Consider the following 26,593-nt stretch of genomic DNA (forward strand, 5'->3'; position numbering starts at 1 on the left):
AGGGCCTCCAGGGGTTTGGTTTGGAGTACAAAGGAACATCCTAGCTGATAAAAGCATATAAACATTGTCTTTAACAGTGGCCTGAATCAGAGAAATGTAAGGGTCAGGTCTTAAATAGGGTATCGAATTGTTGGTTAGGTCATAAATAGGGTAGGGAAAATCGCAGATTTTGATCTTACATAGGGTAATTGTTTTGGGAAGCAGGCCACACACCCCCACCGAACTTTCCGGGAGTACCCCCCCCCCCCCCCCCACCCCCGCCGGGTATTTAAGCAACTGTCCATTTGCTTTACAGCTGCGGTCGCCCACCATAATGACAATAATATAGTTATTATGTTCCTCGAAAAAAAGCTTTTTTAATTAAAATTTTGCTTCGAGATTTACTAGATGTCGGAAACTAGCTTGACAACATCCTTTTGCTGACAACTTGTTTATACAAGTTTTATTCTAAACTGAATGTAAATTAAATATTACGCATATGCAGCAGGAATAAACCAAACAATCTTCTCAAAATTCAATGAAAGATAAATTTAACAAATTACCATTTTGAATCGTCTTTCCTACCTTCATTCAAAATCTCTCTCCATTTTGCAACACTCAATGGTAACCACGTTAAGTTCAATTGGATTTTATTTTTTTTATTGTCACATTTAATTGCACTTGCGGCTTAACAGTTAAATGATTTTGAAATATCGTTCCTTTGGAATAAATTTTCTAAATATAATCTTGCCTTCTATATTAAAACACATTTTCATCTGTTTGCCAATGCATTAATGCAATTTAAATGCAATTTAATTCCTGCGCAACAAGAGTCAAATTAAAATAAAACACGTCTATGATTGAATCAAAGACAAAACTGGGCCAAAATGAATCATACTGGCCCCAAACAATCCAACTCTTATGACAGCCTTCCGTTTGATTTTTGCTCAAATCACAAGTTCAATGAGTCGTCGACGCTTAACTGTAAGGCGTGTTTATATAATACAAAGCGTGCTTTTACTTATACCGATACCTTACATGGCGCTTCGCAGATTGCCTGGAATGAAGGCGTATTTTGTTACAGCTATTGTCCATATCATGGAGGGATCTATCGGTCTTTTTTGCCTCGTAGTTTCGTCCGTGGCGTACTTCAAAGTATTTCGCATTATTCGCCAGCATAAACAACAAGTTCATACGAACACTGAGATCATCTACGGCGGCCCAACTGGTTTCAATCTTGAGAAGTACAAGAAATCGGTGTACACTATATTGTGGATAATGGCAATGTTCACGCTGGGTTTCTCCCCGTATGCATTTTCCGCCGTGTTAATGGAGCTTTTAAACGTGTCCAACGAAACATCAACCGCAGTGCTTCACTTGTCAACCACTCTCCTGTTGATGACTTCTTCAGTGAATCCGTTGCTTTACATCTGGAGATTGAGGGAAATTCGTGAAGAGGTAAAGCAACTGAATAGAAAAATATTTTGCAGATGTTGAGAAACACTGGAAAAATATGCATCGTCTTCGGCAGTCGGATGGTCTTCGGGAACCTTCGCGCTCGGGTCAACCTGACTTTGGAATCTTCAGTGTACTTTGCCAAAACGAGCTCAAACTAACACGGAGAGGGAACTTCAGGGGTAGATTCAGGATTTTTCAAGGGGGGTGGCTAGTTCTTGGTGGTTGCAGAATCAATGAAACATGCCCCCAAAATGTTGCAATTTGAGAACTGAAACCCAATTGAAAACTGTTATACCAGAAATAGTAGCAATGTCACAAAGTAGAAATTACTGTGAGGTACCTGCCCAGGGTGATTGCCTTTATTTCTGCCAAAATATTCACAATCTTGTTAATTTCTTTTTTCATTCTTGCTTCACCAAGAGGGGGGGAAGTGGGGTGCTCCCCCCCCCCCAAATCCGCCCCTGGGCTTTGCCTGTATAACTCAGGACTAAGTAATCTTACTCTGTCATATATAAAGAATGAAAATCAGATGGTAAAATGTAATATACGATAATAGCAAAAACCAAGAGAGTGTGATGAGTAAGATAGTTCATCCCTCGTGTAGCCCGTAATTCTAAGAAAATTGAATCCAGTCAGTCTTCCGCGGATAATGTTGCCACGCGCTTTGCGAAGATGTTTTCGTGGATGGAAACGAGTATAAGTCACTCGGGCTGAGAACAATCATCGTTCATCGGTATTCTTGAGAGAAGTATCAATTGAAGAAATAAAATTAAACGTGCTTTATAACTGTAAAATTACTACATTCATGAACCAGTGAAATTGTTGGATAGGCAATCACAAACTAAGTATTGAAACCGGTAGATATTAATTGTCAAATTATAAGGGTTAACAGGTAAAGGTAGGGTAAAGTCTGCATACGAGCCAAGTGGCCCATCAGGGCGAAGCTTATCCCGGTTTCTGTAGCATGAAGCGACTAGGAGTATTTCTACTCCCCCCTGGTTGGGATGCTAGTCCATCGCAGGGTTACCCCCAGCATTAAGTTCGCCGGTACCCATTTATACACCTGGGTGGAGAGAGGCACTGTGAGAGTAAAGCGTCTTTCTCAAGAACACAACCCAATGTCCCCGGCCAGGGCTCAAACCCGGACCGCTCGATCTGGAGACGAGCGCACTAGCCATGAGGTCCACGCGCCTCCACAAGGGTTAACAGACTCTGCTCTATTTTTGAATCTAATCAAACCAGTGAAGATGAATCTTACTTTCGTATGTATTGCGAAATATATATTATTCTAAAAGATGAATTTTATGGAAGAATAGAAAATATCGTTCAGACTTTTAAACAATATATTATCTCCGTGTAACGTCTGCAGCGACTGGCAAATTCCAAGCGAGACGAAACAAAACAAGCTCTAGGCGTGTCGCGACAAACTAGTGGGTGGGACTACTTTACAGGTCGTCTTCAAGGGTAGACAAGTAAACCACGGAAAACCAAAGATGACGGTTATCGGCGATTTATTGCATCAACATAAACGATCGTAAACTGAAATAACAATATGTAACGAATTTCTATCAATTTAGCGGAAAAGTTGCGTAACAAATAGTCAAAACTTACACGAGACAAACTAACGATTTGGAATCGACAACATAACGAAATTGAATAACAATACATCAAAAATAGCCAGAGTAAATACTACGCTAAGATACTAAATAAGATTCGATACAGAAGTACACAACAAAAGAAACTAATTAACAGCTCAATGCTTTCGAACCTAAAAGGTGGGCGTTCACTCTAGTAACGTTCAGAACACTTTCTAATTTAGACGATTATAGATCAATTAACATTGTACAAATCTTTCTTTGTATTCCTTAGCACACAGCTATAAAAAACGTAACCTAATCAAAATGACAAAGGTACTCACATATCGGTCCCGCTTGAGCCAAGGGTTAGGAAATCAAAAAGCATCAAGAGTTCAACGTTGACAAGACCACGCGAGATGGAAAGAAAAACTACTTTAAAGGGACGCTAACTTAGCTTTTATATGCGCGTGGTGACGCTTAAAGGTCCGATTACACAACCAATGAAAAAGAAGTAAACATTGTAACTACGTTCGTAACTAAGATAAAGAGACAATTATTAACTAATCAAAATTGACCTTTATCTAGTGTCCTTAACACTCCGTTACAAGCCATCCGCGAACTTATGACCCCTGCAAATCATTATGTTAAAATATTAAATTAGCAAAATTCATTTCATCTTGCTTTGATCTGCGCAATATTCTCTTTTTGAATCAAACCGAGGTACCTTGATTGCTATATCATAACCTTAGTATATGTTTATGATAATCATTACTGTTTTAGTTTTAGTTTACAAAAGCTTTTGCGACACTGTATTTATAGTTGTGCAAATAAAGCTAGTTGTTGTTGAGAAAAGACTGGTGAAAAGACTTCAGCGAGTCTATGAAAAGGCTTGGATGAGAAAACACGTGTAACTGAAATGATTAAAAGCCGTCAATTAGCAAATGAGAGTTATCCAAGGAACATCGCGATTATACAAACACGTGTTGTGTGACTGCTTGAACAATTACCGTAAATCCTCGAATTAGTGTCCCCCCTCGAATAAGCGCCCCCTTCAAATAAGCGCCCCACTCCCCTCCCCCCATTTTGTGGACGAGTAATGAGACAACAAAGGATGTATAGTTTTCGTCGTGTAGTATTAGATTTGTACATTGTTTCAGTTTGTGAACACGTTAAGTTTGGAAAAAGTATTAAAAGTACTAACGGTGCCGCGATTTAAACTTTAGGGTCAGCTTTTTATGTCGATAACCAGCTTATGTTGCTGTTTATTAGCAGATGATGTATTAAAAAATGATCATGCCAGGCCACAATTTGGGTAAAATTTAATAAGCGCCTCCCGTCGATTAAGCGCCCCCGTCGAATAAGCTCCCCCCGTCTTCTCCTAAATTTGAAATAAGCGTCCCGGGCGCTAATTGCTGGTTTTCAGTGTCACGCAATTTAAAATAGACCAAAATAAAAATCAAAACCGGTCACTAGATAAAGTCCAGAATCTGAGAAATGAAAGAAGGTAAATATGCAAAGACTCTCGCCAAAATTCTGGTCACAGCAATTTTTCTCATGCGAGATATGCGGAGAAATTTTTTACCCAAATTTATAAAGATTTGTATGGAGACGCCATGCCGGTGCCCATCCGTATGGGCACCAACATGGCGGCCGGAAACCAACAGAAACATCTGTCTATGAGTTTTGCTACAAAAGCGTGAATTTATCCCTCGAGGAACTCTAAAACATCAAAATAATACTTTTTCTAAGACATGAACTGTTCAGATAACCAAGTTCCCCGAAATAAGTCACTTTTTTAACCATCATGACAGCTCTCTAGGCCGTCATGTAAATGCCGCGTCACGCAAAAGCTTAGAAATTCAAGTGTAGTGTATTACAAAACCAAGAACCCATTCGGAGCAAAAATTTGTATGAATATTAGTTTTCAGCTGCTCTTATACATCCTTTAAGTAAAATATCAGGAAGATCAATAGTTTTGTAGTTCGAATTTTCGTGACGTCATGTGAAAACCAGGGATTACTCTAATTCTAGGATTTACGGTATACGAAATGAATCATAAAATATTGCGCCAAGTTTCTCAATAAGTGATAATGTATTTACTTTACCAAGCCGATTGTCATTGGCAAGAAGCATCTGTCAGCACAAAGCTCAGGGAGGACTTTAGTTATAAAGCCTGGCAAGCTTCAATGGAGCACGCAAGATGTAAAGATATCTTTAGAAGAATCATGTATGGTGGGTGATTCCCGCCAAAATTCAAGTCTTAATTTGCAGTTTGAATTGTAAATTCTATGTAAGAATGGATCTTATTTTGTTGTTTTATTTTCTAAGCAGGTTTCTGATTTCCTGTCCTCTTCAAATTTTGTGACAAAATCAATTGAATCGCATACGGCGAATTTTATGCTACGCCAAATTTTATGATTGCTACACCAAATTTTATGATTGAGTTACTTGTGTTGAACACAAATTTGGTGGTTCAAGGCATTTTGGAAACAGCAGCCGATGTACGGTTTTCTAGATTTCTTGCTTCATCAAATTTTATGATGCATCAAATTTAATGCTGCCTCAAATTTAATGCTGCCTCAAATTTAATGCTGCCTCAAATTTAATGCTTCGCCAAATTTTATGACGCTGACAAGTATCGTCCGTTGGGGAATGGTGACTAGACAAGAAAACGTTTCCCGCCAAAATACAATCCGGTTATCAGAAGCAAAATGGTGGATCAAAGCTCTTTACGGGCCAAGGACCTTCAGGCTTTTAGAAATGCCCGATCGATCCTACTTGAAGTCATTCGACATCTTGAGGCAGGTGACCTTGATTCAAATATGACCGATGCTTAGTAGTTTCGACTGGATTGGCTACATGGCTTAATTTGTCGCTATTTCGATGTATACGAACCTGGCGAGGAAGCTGTGCACCTGATAGGTACAGCTCGCGACCAAATTGCTAATCATGTCAATCGTCCACAATCTTCAGAAAGTCCTGTACCTCCAAGAATTTTCCTCGGAGACCGAGGTCGCCCGAGATATTTGATATCAAGAGAACAAGTTGAATTCCTGCTGGAACGTTGTTTCAGTATAGTTGACATTGCAAGTCTACTGGGTGTTAGCGTTCGCACATTAGAACGACGACTCTCCAAGTTTGGCTTGAGGGCACGGTGAACGTATTCAGATATAAGCGACCATGCACTTGACAACCTTGTGCGAAACATTTTGACAGAATTCCCGAACATTGGCTACAGGCGCATGACTGCTTTTCTGCAAGGACGAAGGCTGCGTATTCAGCAGAGCAGGATACGGGAAGCAATGCGCAGAGTTAATCCAGCTGGGGTATTCTTGCGAGCGCTTGAACTTCGTACAATACACAGAAGGCGTTACCAGGTTTATGGACCACTCGCTTTATGGCACATCGACGGAAACCACAAGTTAATAAGGTATTTATTTTATTCGTTGTGTCTAGATACTCGGCAGCCGGAAGTGTTTTCAAAATACTACATACCCGGCAGTCTGAAATTATTCTAGAATTTTCACGGAAAAACCCGTCCAGTCCTTCTTAAAACTGTAGATCTTTGTTTAGAAATGTATGTAGTATTTTAGCTCGCGAACAGGCTCCCCGTTGGGTTTAGTGCGAGCTAGCCGAGAGTGGTCTAGGGCGCGCGGGGCTAACCGAGAGTGGTCCCCGCTCCCACTTGCTTCGCTCGCGGAATTCTTTATTTGGCGCTAAAAGGCTCACTTCGCTCGCCGGAGTTTTTTTCGGCCCTCACTGGGAGGCTGTTTGCAGGTTAGTAATATTTTGAAAACAATTCCCGGCTTCCGGGTATCTAGACACAACGAAGTTTAGAAAACCGTACATCGGCTGCTGTTTCCAAAATGCCTTGAACCACCAAATTTGTGTTCAACACAAAGTTACTCAATCATAAAATTTGGTGTAGCAATCATAAAATTTGGCGTAGCATAAAATTCGCCGTACGCGATTCAATTGATTTTGTCACAAAATTTGAAGAGGACAGGAAATCAGAAACCTGCTTAGAAAATAAAACAACAAAATAAGATCCATTCTTACATAAAATTTACAATTCAAATAGCAAATAAGACTTGAATTTTGGCGGGAATCACCCACCATAACCATGAGCTCATAATCTAATCGTTAAATAGAATCAAATAGAAACTCGATTTTAAGCCAATCAGCGCGCATATTTTCTTTGGGCTATTTTTAATTTTCTAAATACTTATGAAGTCGACTCTAATCTATCAGTCAACACAGCGTCTCAAGCAAGTTCGTGCTTCTGAGCTTCCACAGGTAAGAATAATTCAAGTTAATGTGTAGATGGTAAAAGATGCGAGCTTCTTTCAAGAGACTTGATAATTTTGCAAACGAGTTAAAGGCGCATTGAATAAGACTGCGTTTTATATCTGCAGTTTGTCGTTCAGTCTAAGTCCACGAACTACTTGATATTTTGGCGCGAAAGCATCTCGAGCGCAAGGGAGACACGAGTTGAAGAAAAACATTGAACGTAAGGTTCAGACTAATCAATCCAAACAAACGATAGGTGTTTCGCTCGCTGTACAATTCACCGTTATCAAAGTATCAGTCGATACTTTAGTCACAACAATTTAATTCCATTCGTCGGTAATTACTTCGAAACCTAGAAATATATACAAAGGCGTGACCAAACTTAAGGCCCAGTTCAGACGTGCTTCTGCCGTGCCGAACTAAATTGCAATTAGGTTCGACTGTAGCACGGCAAGAAAACAACTCTGATTCAGACGTCGTGACATAGTCGAACCAAATTCAGAATTCACTGATGCCTCGTAACAATTCTCCTCCTAACTCCCCGTGGGAACGCAATCCCGCCAAAATACATTAACATAATTTATGAATTTTGTTTAGCGCGGCAGAAGCACGACGTTTGAATCGCTGCCGTGCCAGAGTCGTGTAGCACGGCAGAGCTTGTCGAACTTAATTGCTTGCCGAACTTAATTCAAAAGTTCGGTTCAGACGCCGTGCTTCTGCCGTGCTTTTGTCGAACTTAATTCCTGAATTTAGTTCGGCACGGCAGAAGCACGATGTCTGAACTTGGCCTAACATGAAACTAAACGAAAGAAACATAAGCAGTTCGACGCGTGATGGGTAACACTTACTCGGTGGCTCAAGAGAGTTACAGCAAAACGAAACTACAGCTAAAATCTACGGTAACCGTTACAAGGACGCTGATTGCGAAAGACTGATAGAATACGCAAATACGTAAACAGCGATGATTCATGCATATCTAAGCACGCGCGGGCTCAAAATAACGCCCGTTCTTTTGTGAACGAAACAATAGGTATGACAGCTTCTTGCTTCTTGTAACAAATGACTTGCTAACTTTGCATGAATTAGACTGGGCGCGCAGGAAGTGAAATATCGCGCTGAGCACAAGTAGACAGGTGTAGTGTTGAAATATTTTAGCGAGCCTTGATCTCGGTGGATAACCGCTTAAGAAATATCCGGAAATATATAAGGAAACAAAAAAACTTCTAATGTTTTTCAAGTATTTGGCAAAAAATTCAAACAAGTCGCGTTGCAAATTTCGCGCCTCACATAAATCGCTGCTTGTTCAAGCGGCGGAGCTCACATTCTCGCCTTAAACAACCCCCGGCTTATTTAAGCGTTTATACGGTAATGTAAGTTTGCATCCTGTGTAATCTGCGGCTTATTTTCCTCGTACAAATGGTCCTGTAATAGTAACACTAGACTGTTGACAGCCTCTCTTTTTTTAACGGTCTCACCCTAGCGTATATAACAGTAAACAAATTAACATTTTATCACTTCGAACTAAAATTGCGGAATGTGCGCCCCTAAATATATATCTCTCTCTTTGGAGCTATTTCCGTTAACATTGGATTTAGAGCGAGTTCCTCAAGCACCGGTCAACCCAGTCGCCAACATTATTATGTTTGCTTTGCTGTTTTGCTCCTGCTGCTGCTCTTAATCCCATCTAGCGCAAAAACCTTGAGGTAACTTTTTAAATTTTGTTTATCCCAGTTTTCTATTGTAGTGTGCGTGCCAAGGCTCTCTACCTGTTGGCCTAGCTAGTTCTCTGTTTTCGGTTTGCTAGTTTTATGTTGCCTTCTGTTTGCCCGGTCGTTATACATTTTGTTTTCATTTGAGCTTAAAAGCTATTTCTGCCCTGGCCTTTATATTATTCATTTTCCTCTGGTCATGAGCGTAATTTGGCGCTTTTGTTTTCCCCATGACCTTTTGTTGTTTTGCATATGCTGTTTGTATTTATTTGAGCGGTTCCAAAAGGTTTCCGCTCTGGTCACGAGCGGACAGTCGAACCTGTATATAACGGCCCTGTATTAAGAGGTCACCCTCTATTAAGCGGCCAGTTTTCAAAGTCCCGAATTTTCGCTCATACAAAGGCTGTATTTGTTACCTGTATTAGGCGCACACCTCTATTAAGCGGCCACGGCCACCCTGTAGCAGTCCTATGTTTGTCTTTCCTTGTTATTTTTACCTGTATTAAGCGGCCACTTTGAACGTAACAACTATGAATTTAAACTGAACTTAACAACTATGAAATGCTGGAATGAGATATTTTGCTGTGAATTGTAAGTCATAGAAATACGGTACTGTGTACCGTAGAAGAGTAGAGGACAATTTATTGCACAGTACTTTTACGCAATGTTACGAATATTACACTGTTATTTTATAAGTTGGCACTGAACTTTGTTCAAAGCATTGATCGCTTGAAAGAGTTTTGATTGTCCTATTGTTTCCTTGCATGAAGTGCTTTTGTAGATACGCCATTAAATTTGAAGTTAGACGACTCCCAGTGAGTATTTTTATTGATCCTGTATTAAGCGGCCAGTTCCTCAAGTCCCGAGGGTGGCCGTTATATACAGGTTCGACTGTAATTGGCGATTTTGTTTTCCTCGTAACCTTTTTGTTGTTTTGGACCCTCGTTACTTTCGGAATTAGCAGCCTAAGGGGCTCGCTACTCTACTTTCGGGGGGGGGGGGGGTTGTTATATATTATCCCCTTTCGGGCAGCTAAAAACGATATATAAAGTTGAAACAACTGACCTTTTTTTACGAAATAAAAGATGGCAATTCATAACAAAACACTTATCTCAAAACGAGGTAAAAATTCGTCATTGTTCCAGTTTCATGTTACAAACATATGGGTGACCTCTAAATGTCCACAGCGTGTTATCTGTTGTAGGCCACAAGTTGTGCAAGTTTCCTCCGGAGTCCTTTTTCAGCCCTTTAATCACCTTCCTTTTTTCACAGCGACATCATAGAAACAAGGAATCTCTATTCCTCCTCCTTAAGCTCCTTGCACCCACACACCCTCAGGCGCATTCCTGCTTTGACCGGACTACCGCATTGGGGAACCAGTCGATTTTCAATTTTTTTTTTTTTAAGCTGAAACGTTTCCGTTATTAGCTACGTTCCCGTTGAAAATGACATGAAGAATTTTAAACTTTAATGCGAAGAAAAGTTCATTTTCCTATTCACTTGACTATCGATGGGAGAAATAGCTATACCGTTGTATTATTCTTGGTCTCGTTAGTTTTGGTGGGTAGGTGGAGTTGGCGTGGGGCTGGGCTCGCTACTTTCGGGAGGGTCGCTACCTTCGGGGGGGGGTTGGCTACTTTCGGGGGGTCGCTACTTTCGGGATTTACTACAGGCAACAATTTTTTGACGTTACTTTCGGGGGAAACGCTACTTTCGGGGGGTGGGGTCGTTACTATCGGAAGTTTACGGTATGCTGTTTGTATTAATTTGAGCGGTTCTAAAGCGGGTTTCCGCTCTGGTCATGAGATTAGAAGCATTTTCGTTTTCGTCATGACTTGTCAGTTGTTTTCTTGCATATGTTAATTGTATTTTATTTGAGCGGTCCTAAAAGGTGCCTGCTCTAGCTAGCTAGTTATGAGTCTAACTGGAGTTTTTTGTTTTCCTCGAGACTTGTTGTTTTGCATATGCTGTTTGTATTTGTTTGGGTGGTCCTTGAAAAAGTTTCCGCTCTGGCTATACATATGCGACTATTAAATGGACCGTTTTCGATATGTTAAAATTCATCTCGGCAGTGAGGCTTAGAAGACACAAACAAAGAAAATTGAATGACCATGTTTATTCATTTCTTTTGTTTGTGTCCTCTAAGCCTCACTATCAAGATGAATTTTAGTATATCGAAAGTGGTGTATTGTTTTTGCATACGCTGTTTGTTTTTTGTTGCAGTGGCCCTGAGGGGAAAGGTTTTCAACCTTATCATGGTAGTTTGCGTTATCATTTTTTTCCTCGTGATCATGTCATCCTTTGTATCCCGTTCGCTGTTTCGATTTCATTTGTGCGGCCCCAAAACGTTTTCGCTCAGTCCACGCTGTTTTGTGCTCTTCAAGGGTTTAATTTTTGCTGCCACTGATTCATTTTTATGTTTTATTATTTTGACCTTTGTTGTTTCTTTGCGGTCTCGCGAGTTTGTATTTACTTAACAGCGCTACCTGTCGTTTTATGCACGTATACGTTTGTATTGGTGCTTATTTGTCAATCGCTTTTATTAGTTTACTTTTGATTTTTGCCAATGCGTCTCTGTTTTTTCTCCGCCTTGCTGTTTATCTTTCTATCCCGCTCTGGGTTGGCAGTTTTATAAGGGAGACTTGTACATGTTCCCTCTCCGATTACTGAGGCATAAATCTTCCCTGCCTGGTGCCTCTCTTACTTCTGTTCACGGTCTTCTTTCTCTCTTTTGCAGCGCCCCCACCCCCCTTCCTCCTCCCCCCCTGTGTGTTAGTTTTTTGTTTCCGCCTACGCCTAATCCTCAATGGCCTATACCAAGCCCCTATTTTTACCCCATGGGTTATTTGTCTTGGTATTCCCCTTTGCGCGGCTCAATTAATGCAAGGGCTGGTGCCTCATAACACTCGCACTCCCGGCGACTCCCTGCGTTCATTCTTATTGTTTTGTTTTAACAGTCGTTTCCTTGCTGGCCTTTTTAGACCCGAAGTGTTCTGTAGCCGACAATCTTCCCTTCTCTCCACGGGTAGTGGCTTATATTAGCCTGTTCTATCCTCCACGGCCGAATCTCGTCTTAACTTTTTTCTCAAACAAGCGAATCTACGAGGGAGAAACTTTTCCCAGTTTTAGAACTGGTTGCGCGTTAAGTCTTGCTTTTCCAGGCTCGTCATTTGTATTTGAAACGACTCCCCGCGTTAGCCTCAGTTGCAAGCTAGTTCCAGTCCAGTACCGGGAATACGAATATGGTCTACTCGGAACATAAATGCGACCAAATAAGGCTACTTAATAGCATGCTGTTGTGTTTTTATTTCGAATTCGAAATTTTGTTAGGTTTTATAGTTTTACTAGCTTCGCTCGTTTTTTTTTTTTTTTTTCTAGCACTGAAGTATTTCATATCCTCTACGCGCTTCTAGTCTTTTTGGCACCAGCATTATAAGGGGCCTATGTTCTGAAGATAAGTTTAACAAATTGACGTCAGTTTTTCATGCCTCTGTCCTGTTATTGATCATGACTTTCGTCATAACATTGTCAAAGTAGCTGTGGATCCGCACATTACTTTGTTTTTTAAGATAACAAATTGTCAAATTGTCTGCTTTCGCTCATTGACGCATCGCATAAATTATAAATTCATGTGTCTGACCGCTTATTGACAATGAAAATTAGCCAATGAGCGCGAGAGAATTTCTGCAGTTATCGTAAAAATAGTCATTGCTTTGTCACTTCGTTGATTGAAATTGAAAAACTTTTTATTGCGTTTAAAGTTCTATTGATATTTCCTCGTCATTTTCTACTCCAGGAACAAAAATTAACGTATGGACTACAATTTAATCCAGTGTTTCCTGTTATATACGTTACCTTTCTTAGTTTTAATTTGAAAACCCACAGCGATTTCTGAATTGGCTTCCGTCCTCCAATTCCAAAGTCGAAATGAACCTCTCAGTTTTCAATAACACAGCCATTCAAATCTGGGACAGGCGCAGGTAGGAGGCCGGGTAATAAACGCATTTGTGAAAATTCCCCGCCATCTTGAAACAACTGACGACCCGGTTATTTGTCTATAGAAAAAAAACATCCTTACAATCTTTAACAAATGAAGGAAAATATCTGAACAACAACAGGATTTTCTCACCAAGAGTCTTAGAATCTTTCAATACAAATTTCCCATCGGGACAAATGAAAAATGATCTAGTTAAAAGAAGCAATATTTCCGACAACGATTGCTTACATGACTTCCTTGAAAAAACAAGACTTGTTTGAAGCTAGGCCATAAATACGTGTTCTTTCGCAAGACGGCATGCAAGGACGGTGAAAAGAATTGAATTGCTGTTTTTTTTCTCAAATTTAACTGACGAACATCTTTAGTCCTCTCAGCGATCGATCGTTTTTTTTTTTCAGTACTGTGCGGTGATGAAATTCTATTCCTAAGGTAATCAGTTCTCAGGTTTTCTTATGCAAAAACTTCCTCTTGTATAGGAACAGTAATTCAGCAGCTGTGAAAGCTCTCTGTAGGTAGACTAAGCCTATATCCCTTAAGAAAATTAAACACGTTATTTTTACGCAGGAGGAAAGACCACTCGACAAAGTGGAAACCTTGACAACTTGCTATTGATTTATTAAAGTTCGCGGTGTGATTTTCGGAAGTTAAACAAAATAATAATTTGTTAAACGATGAATTAATCCTTGATTGGTTGTCATTTTTCAGGCACAGCTACAAAGGCGAACACAAACACAACTTTTGAACCCTCACACTACATCACTGGAGAATTGCTGGGCCTTGATGCAAAAATATGTCAAAATCAAAGAATTCCGTCAGTTACCATTTGCTTAAAAACGATCCAGAACCGTCACCACAAACAGGAGATGAAAAAGTATCGATCGCAGAAGAAGATTCAGCTGAACACAGCGAAGAGACTGCAGGAAAATCTTCCTTGTGGAAAACGGTGGTAAACCTTATGAGTGATATGGAAGGTACCGGCCTCCTGGGTCTTCCGTATGTAATAGCTCACATTGGCTTGGCTGCCATTGCGGCATTACTTGTGGTTCCTTTCATGGCCTTCTATACAGGAGCTATATTGATAGACTGTCTTTACGACAAGAACCATGCAGGCGAAAGAGTGCGTATCAGGTCTAACTACAGGGAACTCGGCGAAGCCTGCTGGCCTCGTTTTGGTGGTGCTATTGTTGCCGCTGTCCAGTTGGTCGACCTCTTTCTTCTTGCGTCTTTGTACCTCGTCTTATGCGCCTCGCTTTCAAGCAGCATTTTTCCTGGGCTACCGCTGTCCGACAAGGTTTGGATGCTCATTGCAGCCGTGATTGGACTCCCGACAATATTCCTCAAGAATCTTTCCCAGGTTGCTTGGTTAAGCTTATTGAGTGTGGTGGCTTTATTAGTGGCTGTCATCGCTGTTTTGGCTGTCGGAATATCACATCACTCCTCGTGGGATATTAAAGACCTCTTAGTTTGGAACATAACAGAAATGCCGGTCGCTCTAGGAATTATAATTTTCAGCTATCTTTCCCATACCGTTTTGCCTGGCGTAGAGGCAAGCATGGAAAACAGATCACAGTTCAACACCATGTTAGCATTGTCCTACACCTCAGTTGCAATCTTAAAGATCGCCTTTTCCGTTTGCGCTTTCTTGCCATTTAGTTCAAATATCCAAGAAGTTATCGTCAATAGTCTTCCCATGGGTGTAATTCGCATCCTTGTCAACGGATTTCTAATCTTAAACGTCTTTTTCTCATACCCTTTCCGGGTCATCACCATTATCCAAACGATCGAAGAATCTGTTACAATTGATTCATTTCCATTCAAAATACCTGATCTAGTTTGGTTTATTGGTATTCGACTACTCATCAATTTTCTGACACTCCTTCCTGCAATTTCCATTCCACACTTCGCGCTTTTTATGGCATTTATCGGCAGTTTCACAGGATCATGCGTGGCGTTAATTTTCCCGCCAATTTTTCATCTTATTCTGAAAAAGGAGGTGTTAAAATTCTATCACTACACCTTTGATATATCAATAATATTCATCGGAATTCTTGCAGGTTTGTTTGGGTTATTTTTCACTGGAAAGTCTTTGCTCCAGGTTTATACCTCAAACTGAAAAAAGAGAGATGACCTTGGTCTTAAACGAGCTACGTCACGGTTCCATTGCGCATCTTAAAAAGTTCAGTCTAAATTTTTCAAGTTTGTCGTTTGTAATCCGTGTTAATCTTTTTCATCCTCACCCATCCTTGTTCCTTTATGGTTTATTACTATCTCTTTGGTGTTTTTCTATCTTAGTAAACTAGTATTTTTAGGTTTCCTTCAATTTAAATGTAATTTTGTACGTGGCCAAAATAACTCAAAATATCGTGACTGAGCTCCTTTAATAGACGCACAAGCACTTATAATATCGCGTAGTTTAGGTCATTATAGGGTCACCAAGGTTTCAGGCCGTTTCCTTCTGAAAGCAGCGGTAAGGATGCAATAAAGTCGGGTTTTGTTCCAGAATATGTTCGTGGGTCTTTAGTTACCATGGTTACCATTTCTAAAAATAACTTGAGAGGGATGGCCCATATATGGGCCATTAAGTCTCTCACCCTTCATGCTCTCTTGATTATATGCGTTATATTACGAAACTTACCATTATTGTGGAAAAGTTACCGGAAATTTGCACGATAATTATTATTTGAAGGGACCACCCTGACACGAGACACACAAGACACATTTTGGTCAAAATTAATCTATAACTGACAATTTTATGAGACATTAATACAAGATTACATCCTTCGGTAACAAATAAACCGTTCAAAATTAGAAAGATCTGTTCCATTCAAATTGTTAGGATTGAAGTTTTGTATTTACACTTATTTACAGGTAATAGTTGCGAATGGAAAACATTAAATTTCGGTCGACATTCCAGTCTCTTTAAAATAATCAACAAACAAAGAAATGTTTCACATTTGGGCAAAGCGCAACACGCACAAAAAATCTTACATAACTTTTTATGCTTTCCTCTACATTAAAAAAAAAATCACACCATCAGAAAGCAGTAAACTTAGATTCTGCATCAGCTCAGTGAACAGAAGTAAACTATGCTTCTGGCGACCCTGCACGATAACAGGCAATACCTCGTGCATTTATGAGGCTACCGTGAAGTGCACTACCATTATCATTATGAGGCCAGAATTTGGTTTCTCAAGAGAAAATGATGATTATAATCTCTTGGTTTATAAAATAAAAGAATTATCAAATACTTGTGAAAAAACATTTCCTGGCAAGTTTGACGCGGCATTTCCTCCCGGCCGAGAGACTCTTCAGAGACATTTTTGAACTTAGCGGTGAACTCGCTGATCATCGCACCAAAGTCCGTTCGCAAATTCAAGATGTTAGCATTCTGGCCTTCTATCGCTCAAGGATTCCCAACAGCACGTCCACGGGGAGTCTCTGATCCATAAACTCCGTCTTGCTGTAGACTGTTCCCAGCCCTCTACTTTCTCGTATTTTTATTCGATCGTTGAACACGCGGATAGAATATCGAGAGAACTGGACGCCAGCGCAAAACAGGAGAGTTGACAGGGTGGGGGGGGGGGGAGGGGGGGGGGAGGGACCGATTTGCTGAAACAAAACTGTTCATACTAGGCCAGTTAACTGATGCATGTGTGGGGGCTACCTAACATGTTCCAGCTGGAAATTATACAGAAATTGCATAAAAGAGCTGTTTTTCATCGGTAAGTACTTGCTGTAGCCTTGTCTCGATGCCGTTCAGGGACGAGCTGCTCAATCCTTTCAAAAGATTAACACTCGGTACAAAACAGTGTGGCAGATCTTTTCTCTTAACACACTCCTGAACGTATCTCAACGCTCCCAGGAACCGCTCACCAAGCTGATCAGAACGCCACTCTTCGCTAAAATTTCGATAATGTAGAAAGGCGGTTTTCAGCAAGTAGAAGGGAAAGACGCGCAGCTTTCTGTCCGAGCTGAAAAAAAACTTGAGAATTTTCAGACATTCCGTGTGGCAGGCATTACCGGAACGATCTAGGGTGGACAGAATCTCTCTTTCCCTCAGCGAGAAGGTTCTCCGCCATAAAACCGAACGCCCCGCGTTACTCCCCAGCTCGAATTTTGTGCATTCTTGAAAGGCGCATGGAACAAAGTAATACATAACTCCAGAGTCGTCTTCCCCTTTGACGCAAGGAATCAGCTGCGCGGTTACAGAGCCTCCCCTGTTAGTGTCCCGGATGATCATCTCGACCGCTGACCCATTCTTATGCGCCCGCACTCTCGCTCCGTCGGAGAATCTCTTGGTGCTTTCGATCCACGCTTGGGCTAGCTTGTCAAGCCAGTTTTGCATCTTATCCGGGCGTAGATAATCATACGTGTCTGTAAACTTCACAAGCTTCGTATCGGCTTCTCCTGTTACCAGCTTTAGCTTCGAGTACAATTTTGGAACGACTTCTTCAACTGTAACATCTTCGTCACCCGTCTTCAAGACAACCATCACTTCAAACTCATTGCTCTTTCTTGTTTCCAGTCTTTCGTACATGCAGCCAGTGTATTCCATGTTACGCACAACCCCAGTCTCTCTCTTGCAGAACTCGAGCAGTTTCTGAGTTTGGCTGTAAACGAGTTGCTTGGCCCACTGGGTGTCGCTAGCTGGCAAACGAACTTTTTCCCGATGGTACTTACGCAGGTTTCTTAGCAATTCCTTCGGTCTTATGGGGTTGACCCTCAGTTCTGGCGCCGAGGCCGCAGAATACAGGTGGTCGGTGGATGTGAACTGCGGGGAACTGGTGCTGAGGGATCCTGAAGCCCTGCTGATGTCGTCAAAAGACTTCGTCACTTGGTCATCTCTAAAACGCAGCGAACAAGATGATCAAATAATGATTCGCAATCCATCATAATCCTCGTCAATTTTAACCATTCCTGGTACTTAAAGGAGCTAAGTGACGGTTTGCGCATCTCTTGAAAAATTTAGCGTAAATATTTCAAGTTTGTCGTTTGTCCCAATCCGTGTTAATCTTCTCCATCCTTAACCATCCTTCTTCTTTTATGGTTTATTATTATCTCTTTGGTGTTTTGCCACCACAGTAAACACTATTTTCAGGTTTCGTTCAATTTAAAGTCAATTTTGTGCTTGACTAAAATACCGTGACTGAGCTCCTAAAAACTGTACAATTGCTACTCTCTCGGCATTTTTCTACCTGTTATAAACTTGGCATTTTCAGGTTTCAAGGCAATTTTAACTGTTTCAAAATAGGCAAAACAGGTATAGAGGGTTTTCCCTCACGTGACCAGCAACTATGCAAATTCACTGGAACAAAATAAAGTTTTTAGAAAAGAAGAGTTCAACTCCCACAGGATTGGCTTGGGACCCCTACATGGCCGCCGTGACGTCATGTGAGAACACTCTGTGGCGAGACATCAAAAGCAAAAACTATTACCTTATCTTCATCGTCGATTCTTGCCCTCCCATGTCTCCACTGGGATTGAATTTTGTCGTGCTCTAAGTAGAAAGTGAATGAATTGTTCATGAAGTTTTATACTGCTCATAATGTTGGCTCAAGCTTTGTAAACAGCCATTATTACCCTAACTGATGCAAGCGCATTTTTCAGCCAATCACATAGCAGGAAACGGTCCCTGGATTGAGGTTGGAACCGAATAGTCGCCGAGTTAAATCAGACATAGTCTATCCACAGACGTTTATTTTTTCTACGAGTTATTTTTCCTCGAGCACGCTGAGCAGCCGCGAAGCAGGCGAAAAAAATTGTCTTTCCCTAGGGTCACCCCCTTGTGTTCGGGCTTCTTTCAAATTTCTTTCGATCTCGACGAACTCAAGACAAAATAGAACAAAATGGAGAGTCTGTAGACAGACTGAATCAGACATTACACCGTCAAATTTTGTCGTTAGAAGGTTACATCACGTTTCACAACAACATCTCTTCCAAAGGAGGCGCAGTAAAACGAGACAATCTCGTAACTAGGGTCGACCTTAAAGGTCGGCACACACGAGGAGACTAGTCACTGCAACTAGTCCCCTGAAGAGTTTACACGAATGGACTGGTCGCACGGACTTGTCCCACGTACAGTTCACACGAAGCGTTTTGAGGAACAAGTCGCAGGGACTTGTCCCAAAAATTCAAACCAGTTTGAATCCGTGGGACTAGTCGCAGGGAACAAACTTTGGTCCCTGCGACTAGACTTTGAAGCAAAATTAGCTAGTCCACTCGATGGGACTTGTCCCCGCGACTTGTTGCAGGGACTAGTGTGTGCCGACCTTTACTCAACGTTGTATCCGTGCAAAGTACTTTAGATCACACTTGAATTAACTATGTGCTATATATATTTTTCTTGTCAATTTTTGGATTCAGCGTGTAATAATGGGATTTTCGGCCGAGTTGTCGTTAAATTTAACATTTGCAAAACAAAACATGTCAGATTTATCACCAGTTGTCTGGACCTATTGTTAGGAAATCTCAGTGGAAACAATGAGTTGGTCAGTCTTCCACGCCCCGCTTACCTTGGAGAATAGCGCCTTCAACTATTCAACCATTTTAGAAGTCGTTTGATTAATAGACGATATTCTAAGTTGCGGGCAAGATAATTTTTCCCGTGCCTCGAGGCTATTAAAACTGACAACTTGAAATATTGTGGAAAATTAAAGACAGTCACACACTTATGTAGAATCGAGATCAGAATTCACAAAACACACTGGTTTTTACATTGCAAGTCATTTCTGAATCAAACAACAGTGCTAAGCGCATATTACGCATCTGGTTTTAGCCATTTGCATTTTAGTAATTTAAGTTTTTGACATGCAAATTTTTCGGAGGCCAGAAGACGGAATCTAACAAAATTACGATGCGTATTGTTTCTTTTTCAAGCAAACTGAAACTGGTTTGAGAATCTCATCTCGACTCTTTCTTTAAAAGCTCATAAAAATGCTGAATAGTACTACTGAATAAACTTTAAGCTTATACTAACAACTTACGTTTACAGTGGTACTTTACAGGTCAGAGCAAGGTCCACCTCGTTTCATCAGTGCTGTAGAAAATTATGAAAATAAACCGAGTCACCGAGTCTGATAAGGGTTGTTGGCAAAAATGCTGCCTTTGCTGGTAGCGTCTCCGATTGAACAAAATAAAACTAAGACACCTGTTCTTATAATAAAGCGCTTGTGTCAATAAAGGTTTCATGAAGAAAGCCCGGCGATTTATTTTGTTTTTGTACTCTGGTTTATAAGCACTCGAGCACTGAAGCCAGAGAACTTTGCCAAACACTGACAAATGAACTCAGAGCGAAATCGTGAAACTCACTCACCAAATATCATTGGCAGTCGATAATTCCACAGATATAGAACACTCACCTGGTCAAATATTAACTTATCAACTCATACTCGCCGCTTCTGTTGACAAAATGTTTCGCAGGTATCCCAGAACTCTTTGCGACAAACAAGAAGGCCCGGCCAGGCTTGGTTCCTAAGCAGATTGTAGTGGAACTTGACGAAGAGGCAAGTAAACTTAAATTGTGGTAGAAGCTTTCCTTTTCACGACGATCTCTGGAGAAATGGATTCCCAAAGAAAGGAGGCGAGAGTTCGAAAAGATCCCTGGGCGCGATTTGAGGCGTGGAGATACCATCCAGCTATCAACAAGCGGGCGAACATGCGTAATTTTCTTCCTGGATTTTGGTGGGGAGTGGGAGCATTTGTCATCGCCATTGGAATTGAAAAGTTGTTTGAAAAACCAGACGATCACGGCGAACATCATTGACACCAATGAATTCTTTACAGCTCAAAGAAATACTTTTACCGATTTTGCGTGGTGAAGAAGTTACTTTATGCATCCAGTGAGAGATATTTTTGTACAAAGGAACCTGGGAAGAACTTTGTTTGCACATCAAACCACTCTTGGAACTCATTCTTCAAATTGGATTAGGACTGATTTCATTCGATGACTTTTGTTGCTGTTGACCTACTTTATTAATCGATAATCAAGGATGATAAGTTCTAACCATGCAAGGGGTACATTACATGCATGTGGGTGGCATAAACTTTGTAACTTAAGTTGTGATATATTTGTATTGTACATGTAAGAATTCTTGTGAAGAAGTGTTAAATTTTGAAAATTTATAGGCTTAAATGAAAGTTTGGTCACAGACATCTCGGCCATTATTCGAATGTAATAAAGTGAGTGACAGAGAATGAAACTGAGACCGATTCAAAGTTGCAGCATTTGCGGTTGCAAATTGGCAATGTGTTATGTACACCTATGAAGAGGTGCCCCAATATGCTTTTTACCACAATTGCTACTAATCTTGTAATCTGATTGGTTTATTTGCCATTTTCGGTAAGAGTCTACACAACGCTGCTCGCGTCAATGTGTCACGCAATGTCTTTTTCAGCTCATGCTCTGAAAAAAACATTTTCCTTCATGTTGATATTGTGGTTAAAAAACAAATCAAAATGTGGTTTAGCGTGGTCTGTACTCTTATCGACAACAATATGCGTCAACACAGTAGTCAAAATTTGTTGTGTCCACAACATTTTGACCACTGTGATGACGCGTATCATTGTCGATAAGAGTACAGACCATGCTAAACCATATTTGATTTGTTAAATATCAACTACTAGGGCATTTAAATGAATCAACTTGATCACCACTGGTTATGTAGAATGACATCACTCAGCATTCCTAAAAGTAAATGCCCACCTTTACCATCTAAATTTTGTGAAGAAACATGAGCTGTTGATTAAACAGTTTTGTAACATTTGATGTTAAGGTTTTAGTACTCATTGGTTCCCTTTTCATGCAGATTTCCCATCTTTCAATATTGAGATGAGAATTCTAAGTCAATTTTATGCTTGTTTGAATTTCTCATTTGACAAACAAGCAAAGTCAGCAATAATTGCTGATCTTGTAAGTTTATCTGTGTATAATTTGTGCTAGTCCAACATCCAAGAGGACACATGCCACAGATTATGCAAATCCACATAATTTGTATACAGTTTCAGTGGATATAACAAAGATTTCCTATGAAGTAAAACTCCCAATAATTCGAAAGTCTCAAATTGTGAGTGATGCCAGATGTTTCATTTAGCTATTTCCCCTATTTATCATTTTCAGTTGTTTAAATATCAAGTTAAAGTAATCATGTATGCAGTTTTTGCATGATTTTCACACCATGTTACAACATAAAAACAGAGGGTATCTTTTTTTAGGGGGGTGGGGAGGAATGGGGAGATGTTGTTCAGTTATCCATTCTCTGGAGGGCATATTATATGTGTTATTGACCAAGTGTGAGGCCAACATGGCTGGATATAGGCCGAGTTCTTTTTTTGTGTTTATAAACTGAGACAGAGTTGGGGTCCATAAACACGTAAAAAAAGAACAAGGCCAAATATTATATCCAGCCATCTTAACCAAACAAGCTTGGTCAATAAAGGATTTATCATATGGAGAAAGAACACTATCTTTTTGCAATTTATGTTGGGTTTATCCTGAGCAGAAAAGATAGCGCCTTCTTTAGCCTGCGAGCAGGGTCTTTGTGGCTCAGGCACTTTTCAGGCTTCCTGGTGGAGCAGCCAACCAGGGGACTAGCCATATAATAAAGTCATCGCTAACTTTTTTTGTGTGCAGTAGACCTGTCAAGATACCCTGGGCATGTCATACCAAAGTTAATCCGATAATTATGTGCAAGCCACATAAGCACAAAGCAGACTCCCAAGAAAGGGAACAAGATGGCTGGTTTCTGCCGAATCATCATTGATTTCACATTAACCGCTATATCAATCAATAATGTTTTGAGTTTAATAAGTTTGCAATAAGTTGGCAAATTTTCTGAGGATATAATGATGAGCCCGTGGCAGGTTTTGTTTGTAAAATTATAGTGACCTCTATTTTAGTTAACCTATGTCAGATTTAAAGAATAAACAGCTTACAAGTGTAGAGAAAGCATATCTAAATTACTAACTTAATAATTAATAATTATTAAGGGATTTTTGTGAGAAAAATGATCATTACTACTTTAGTACATTCTTTGGAGGTGCATGAATGTTACTAGCTGTTAAAAACCTGGTAGAAAGAGGGTCAAAAAGATCAGGAAAGATGGGAGAGGAAATAATGCAAAGAAGGCCTCTGAGACAGTGGGAAAAGAGAAGCAAACATCATTGAATAAATTAAATAAATTAATAATAATCCATTACAATTATATCCAGACACTGAGAGGGAAGGGTGCAGAAACTGGGAAATTCAGACCTACCTGGGGTGGTGGTGGTGGTGGTGGGGAAAAAAAGAAAGAAGATTATAGCCAGTCAATGCTGCTATGGGGTACAGTAAACATTTCTCAATCAGGGGTGGAATAAGAGGGGGGGCTGGATTGGGGTGGCTAACTACCCCCCTCTTTGGAGGAACAAAAAGATAAAAAAAAAAAAAAAAATTGAAAAACTATTGATAATATCATGGATAAAACAAAGGCAATCACTCTGGGCACGTACCTCATTGTAATTTCTACTTTGGGACATTGCTAGTATTTTTGGCGGAACAGTTTGCAATTAGGTTCCAGTTCTCCAAACCGCATTGTGGGGACATGCCCCATTGATTCTGTAACCCAACAATTCCAGCCACCCCCACCCTACCCTCCTTGAAAACTTCTTTGTCTGCTCCTGGCTCAATAGTTATGATTAAAATGGAAGGGAGAAAATTACATGTTGGTGAGACTGGAATTAGAAAGTGGGAATAACTTGTTAAAAAATGGAGCGGTGACATTCAGGGATGTCATTTAGTGTCTGTAATAGTGAGGGTCCGTAATTGCTGGGTGTGAGATAAAACGTGCCCTTAACATGCAATAAATAACATAGACGATGTCTGCAAAGCAAGGACTATTGTGCAGGCAAACAAAGAATTGATGTGAAAATAAACATTCCAGAAGTCTTGTGAAGTGTAGTTTGACAAATGATGAACAGCAGACTGTAATTTTACATAATTATGTTATATGAGAAGTATGTGGTGTCTGCTTTACTGAGAGTCAAAACAATAAAATTGTCATTTTGGTACCACGAAAGTGTCTGTAATTCCGTAATACCGAGAGTCCGTAATAGCAGGAGTCATTTGGATTTTGTCAGTAATAGTGAGCATCTGTGATAGCAGGGTGTCTGCAAGGCAAAAGTTAACTGCATGTAGGAAAAAAAGTTAAGAAAAAATCAGATAACCAATTTTTGGTTCAGCCCAGTCAAACTTTTCAGCACCTTTTTTCAACGTTACAGAGCCCAATGTCACACAATGACCACATCACTAAACTGAAAACCATGAGTTAACACCTAAATAGAACTAGATCAATATCAGCACAATGTTCATGGAAGTTACATTTACGGATTCACCATTGTACATGTATATTTAAACCTATTTATGCAAGTTATATGCCACAGCATCAGCTCTTGTTTTCTCCCTGCTCAACATATTGTGAAAGATTCCCAGACAGGTTCATCTGGTTCTGTTCAAGAAGTGTTATAAGTCTCTTTGAGTGCTCAGAAAGCATCTGCAGTAACTGCACATGCTGCTCTGTCAAGGATGGCAGCTTAGAATAATTCACCAGGGCCTTCCTTGAAAGGAGTCGATCGTCAATTTTTCCCCCTAATACGTCCATTTTAGGCTGTTTCCTGATTCCTGACAGAAGGGGTTTGACTTTTGCCTCTTTGCTGTAAGTGACAACCGTTGATGCCAGGAATAGTGGGGTTATTTCGCGGTATGTGGTATTTTCCAAGGCTTTACACGTGATTTTGTTAGGGAACATCTTCACCTTGATTTCATCCTTACCAAGGGTATATCGCAAGTCTTCCCATTCTACAGTATTCATGTCACTAAATTGGCAGACAACTACCATGTTATTGGACTCAAAAACATCTCTAATTTGATCTGCTAATCTCAGCTTTTGAGGGCTTGGCTGTGAAAAAAAGTAAAAGAAACTATTTTATAATGTGAAGATATGAAGTAATATTTTTTCAATAATTCATACAGAAAAGCAAGACTCTTGGAATTTGACATTCAAATAAGAGTTATAACAACCTAACGACGTAATAACACAATCACTGATGTCAGTAATGTGAACATTGACAGAAGAGGGGTACCCTGCTGTCCTGTTTCCTGTAACTTTGTCTCCCAACTCCCACCCTTGTTCGTCTTGCTCCCGTTCCCTGTAAGTAAGGAGGCTCAAAACCCATCCTAGTCATTTAGCCGCACAATCCTTAGACGTTTCCTTTTCTTTTTTTCCTTTGCTTTTAGCGTAAGTGACAACATTTCATCACCTATGACTCAAACTTTGTAAAAGGATTTCCAATTTTACTGGAAGTAAGCCTCAGTTTTTTTAGCCAAGGGTGAATTTTCGTTTTTCCGTCGGCTCAGAAGTCTCAAAATAGGCTAAAAGTGAGTCAAATTAAATTTTGGGTTCTTGTTTGTGAGAGTATTTTAATGCAAAATAAATGATTCCCATCTTCTTAAAACTCCCACTTCCCGCCCTTTCCTCTACCTCCTCCTGCCCACTATTCTCCCATGCTCCTGCCCCCCTGTCCCCCTCCACACATTAAGAGTTTTTTTTTTCCTTATGTAGTTATGTTCATGCAGTTACAGTGTGTGTTGCTATTACAGTGTATGTCATTATATCAGATGTCAAACATAACGTCCTTCTTCTGTTGCTATGTTTATGTCATTATGTCACGAACGTGAACTAGGCTTACCCAGTAAAACAAAAGCTACTCAACACTACATGTACTTTCAAGTCATGCTGTTTGCATCTCAATCTCTAGGAAGATAGGCCTGCTCCCAATTTCTTTGCTCAGTAGTACAAGGCGTTAATAGCCAAAAACATATTTGTCACCCTTCCCCTCATAATTGTCCACAGCAATGAATACCCTACAGTACCATCACGAACACCTACTTAAGGGAAAGCTTGTAGTGGATAATCAGACTTAAGCTTAACTTTCATAAGAACATATCAGCGTACCATTACATGAACACATATAAAGCTCAAGACCTGTTAAAACTTAAGTTAAATTAAGCTATATATAACTTGTTCTGTACAAGACTGCAGGCGAAATTTAAAATATATTTTAGTAACAAATTTAGTCAAAACTTCAAAGTTGCTTATGTTTCATCAACCTTTTTAAACATCAGTAGTAATCAAAAAATTAATAAGCTATAAAACATGCTTACACTTCAACTGTTAGTCAATATTTCCAAAATAAACATGTGGAGACCCCTATGCCATAACATTAAACAAGGGTTTCTCAACAAACCTTTACTGTTCTCCGCCTGCTTTTTCCAGCTTTGCAATGTTCAGCCATATTAAATTGGTTTCGGATGAATTCCAACCTTACAGTGGAAACTAGGAGAGGTAAAAGAACGGAGTTAGTTCTCTTTGCAAACGTCGCGACCGCCATGATGGAACTCGAAGACACATTGGCCGTGAGACAATGGGAAATAATTCTTGCCCAGTCTTTCACTTTCATTTCTCCAAAATGGCGTTCAGACGTCTGTGTTTAGATTTCTTTTGTAGTTGATTACCCTCTTGTTACCGAGATAGCTTTTTGCATATTTTAAC

General features: G+C 40.1%; 4 protein-coding genes across 7 annotated transcripts; 2 read left to right on the plus strand and 2 right to left on the minus strand.

The window, feature by feature from the left end:
• The first annotated feature begins 835 nt into the window (after positions 1-835).
• Positions 836-2,231, plus strand: LOC110049533 (uncharacterized). The gene has a single exon (XM_089297156.1). It carries the CDS (start codon positions 901-903, stop codon positions 1,474-1,476), a length of 576 nt encoding a protein of 191 aa, XP_089153282.1. The 5' UTR covers positions 836-900; the 3' UTR covers positions 1,477-2,231.
• Positions 2,232-5,732: 3,501 nt separating this feature from the next.
• LOC110049481 (vesicular inhibitory amino acid transporter-like) lies at positions 5,733-15,918 on the plus strand. Of its 2 annotated transcripts, none has more exons than XM_089296583.1 (2): positions 5,733-6,444; positions 13,716-15,918. In XM_089296583.1, exon 2 carries the CDS (start codon positions 13,801-13,803, stop codon positions 15,121-15,123), a length of 1,323 nt encoding a protein of 440 aa, XP_089152709.1. In that variant the 5' UTR covers positions 5,733-6,444; positions 13,716-13,800; the 3' UTR covers positions 15,124-15,918. The 2 variants fall into 2 exon arrangements, with proteins under 2 accessions (XP_089152709.1, XP_089152708.1); XM_089296582.1 differs by lacking the exon at positions 5,733-6,444 and adding an exon at positions 7,238-7,310.
• Positions 15,919-16,602: 684 nt separating this feature from the next.
• On the minus strand, positions 16,603-21,487 carry LOC110049530 (cyclic GMP-AMP synthase-like). Of its 3 annotated transcripts, none has more exons than XM_020755331.2 (4): positions 20,323-21,487; positions 19,994-20,046; positions 18,446-18,507; positions 16,603-17,854 (listed from the first exon to the last, which is right to left on the minus strand). In XM_020755331.2, the coding sequence occupies exons 3-4, from the start codon at positions 18,475-18,477 to the stop codon at positions 16,696-16,698; spliced, it is 1,191 nt and encodes a 396-aa protein (XP_020610990.2). In that variant the 5' UTR covers positions 18,478-18,507; positions 19,994-20,046; positions 20,323-21,487; the 3' UTR covers positions 16,603-16,695. The 3 variants fall into 3 exon arrangements, with proteins under 3 accessions (XP_020610990.2, XP_020610989.2, XP_089152710.1); XM_020755330.2 differs by having other exon boundaries at positions 20,369-21,486; XM_089296584.1 differs by lacking the exon at positions 19,994-20,046 and having other exon boundaries at positions 20,369-21,486.
• A 1,300-nt stretch (positions 21,488-22,787) lies between these two features.
• On the minus strand, positions 22,788-26,501 carry LOC110049499 (large ribosomal subunit protein uL10m-like). The gene is made up of 2 exons (XM_020755294.2): positions 26,289-26,501; positions 22,788-24,940 (listed from the first exon to the last, which is right to left on the minus strand). The coding sequence occupies exons 1-2, from the start codon at positions 26,499-26,501 to the stop codon at positions 24,428-24,430; spliced, it is 726 nt and encodes a 241-aa protein (XP_020610953.2). The 3' UTR covers positions 22,788-24,427.
• Between the last annotated feature and the right edge of the window lie 92 nt (positions 26,502-26,593).

The sequence above is a fragment of the Orbicella faveolata genome, unplaced genomic scaffold, assembly GCF_042242905.1.
Source record: "Orbicella faveolata isolate gen_17 unplaced genomic scaffold, um_ofav_v1 contig_27, whole genome shotgun sequence".
In the NCBI taxonomy this organism is placed as follows: Eukaryota; Metazoa; Cnidaria; class Anthozoa; order Scleractinia; family Merulinidae; genus Orbicella; species Orbicella faveolata.

What these genes read in the sequence shown, in the direction of transcription:
- LOC110049533 (XM_089297156.1), top strand. Translation starts at nt 901, where the DNA reads ATGACAGCCTTCCGTTTGATTTTTGCTCAAATCACAAGTTCAATGAGT.
- LOC110049481 (XM_089296583.1), top strand. Translation starts at nt 13,801, where the DNA reads ATGTCAAAATCAAAGAATTCCGTCAGTTACCATTTGCTTAAAAACGAT.
- LOC110049530 (XM_020755331.2), bottom strand. Translation starts at nt 18,477, where the DNA reads ATGGGAGGGCAAGAATCGACGATGAAGATAAG. An exon ending in GAATCGACGATGAAGATAAG is followed by an intron (nt 17,855 to 18,445) that starts GTAATAGTTTTT and finishes GCTGCGTTTTAG; the next exon opens with AGATGACCAAGTGACGAAGT.
- LOC110049499 (XM_020755294.2), bottom strand. Translation starts at nt 26,501, where the DNA reads ATGAAAGTGAAAGACTGGGCAAGAATTATTTCCCATTGTCTCACGGCC. An exon ending in GCAGGCGGAGAACAGTAAAG is followed by an intron (nt 24,941 to 26,288) that starts GTTTGTTGAGAA and finishes TTTTTTTCACAG; the next exon opens with CCAAGCCCTCAAAAGCTGAG.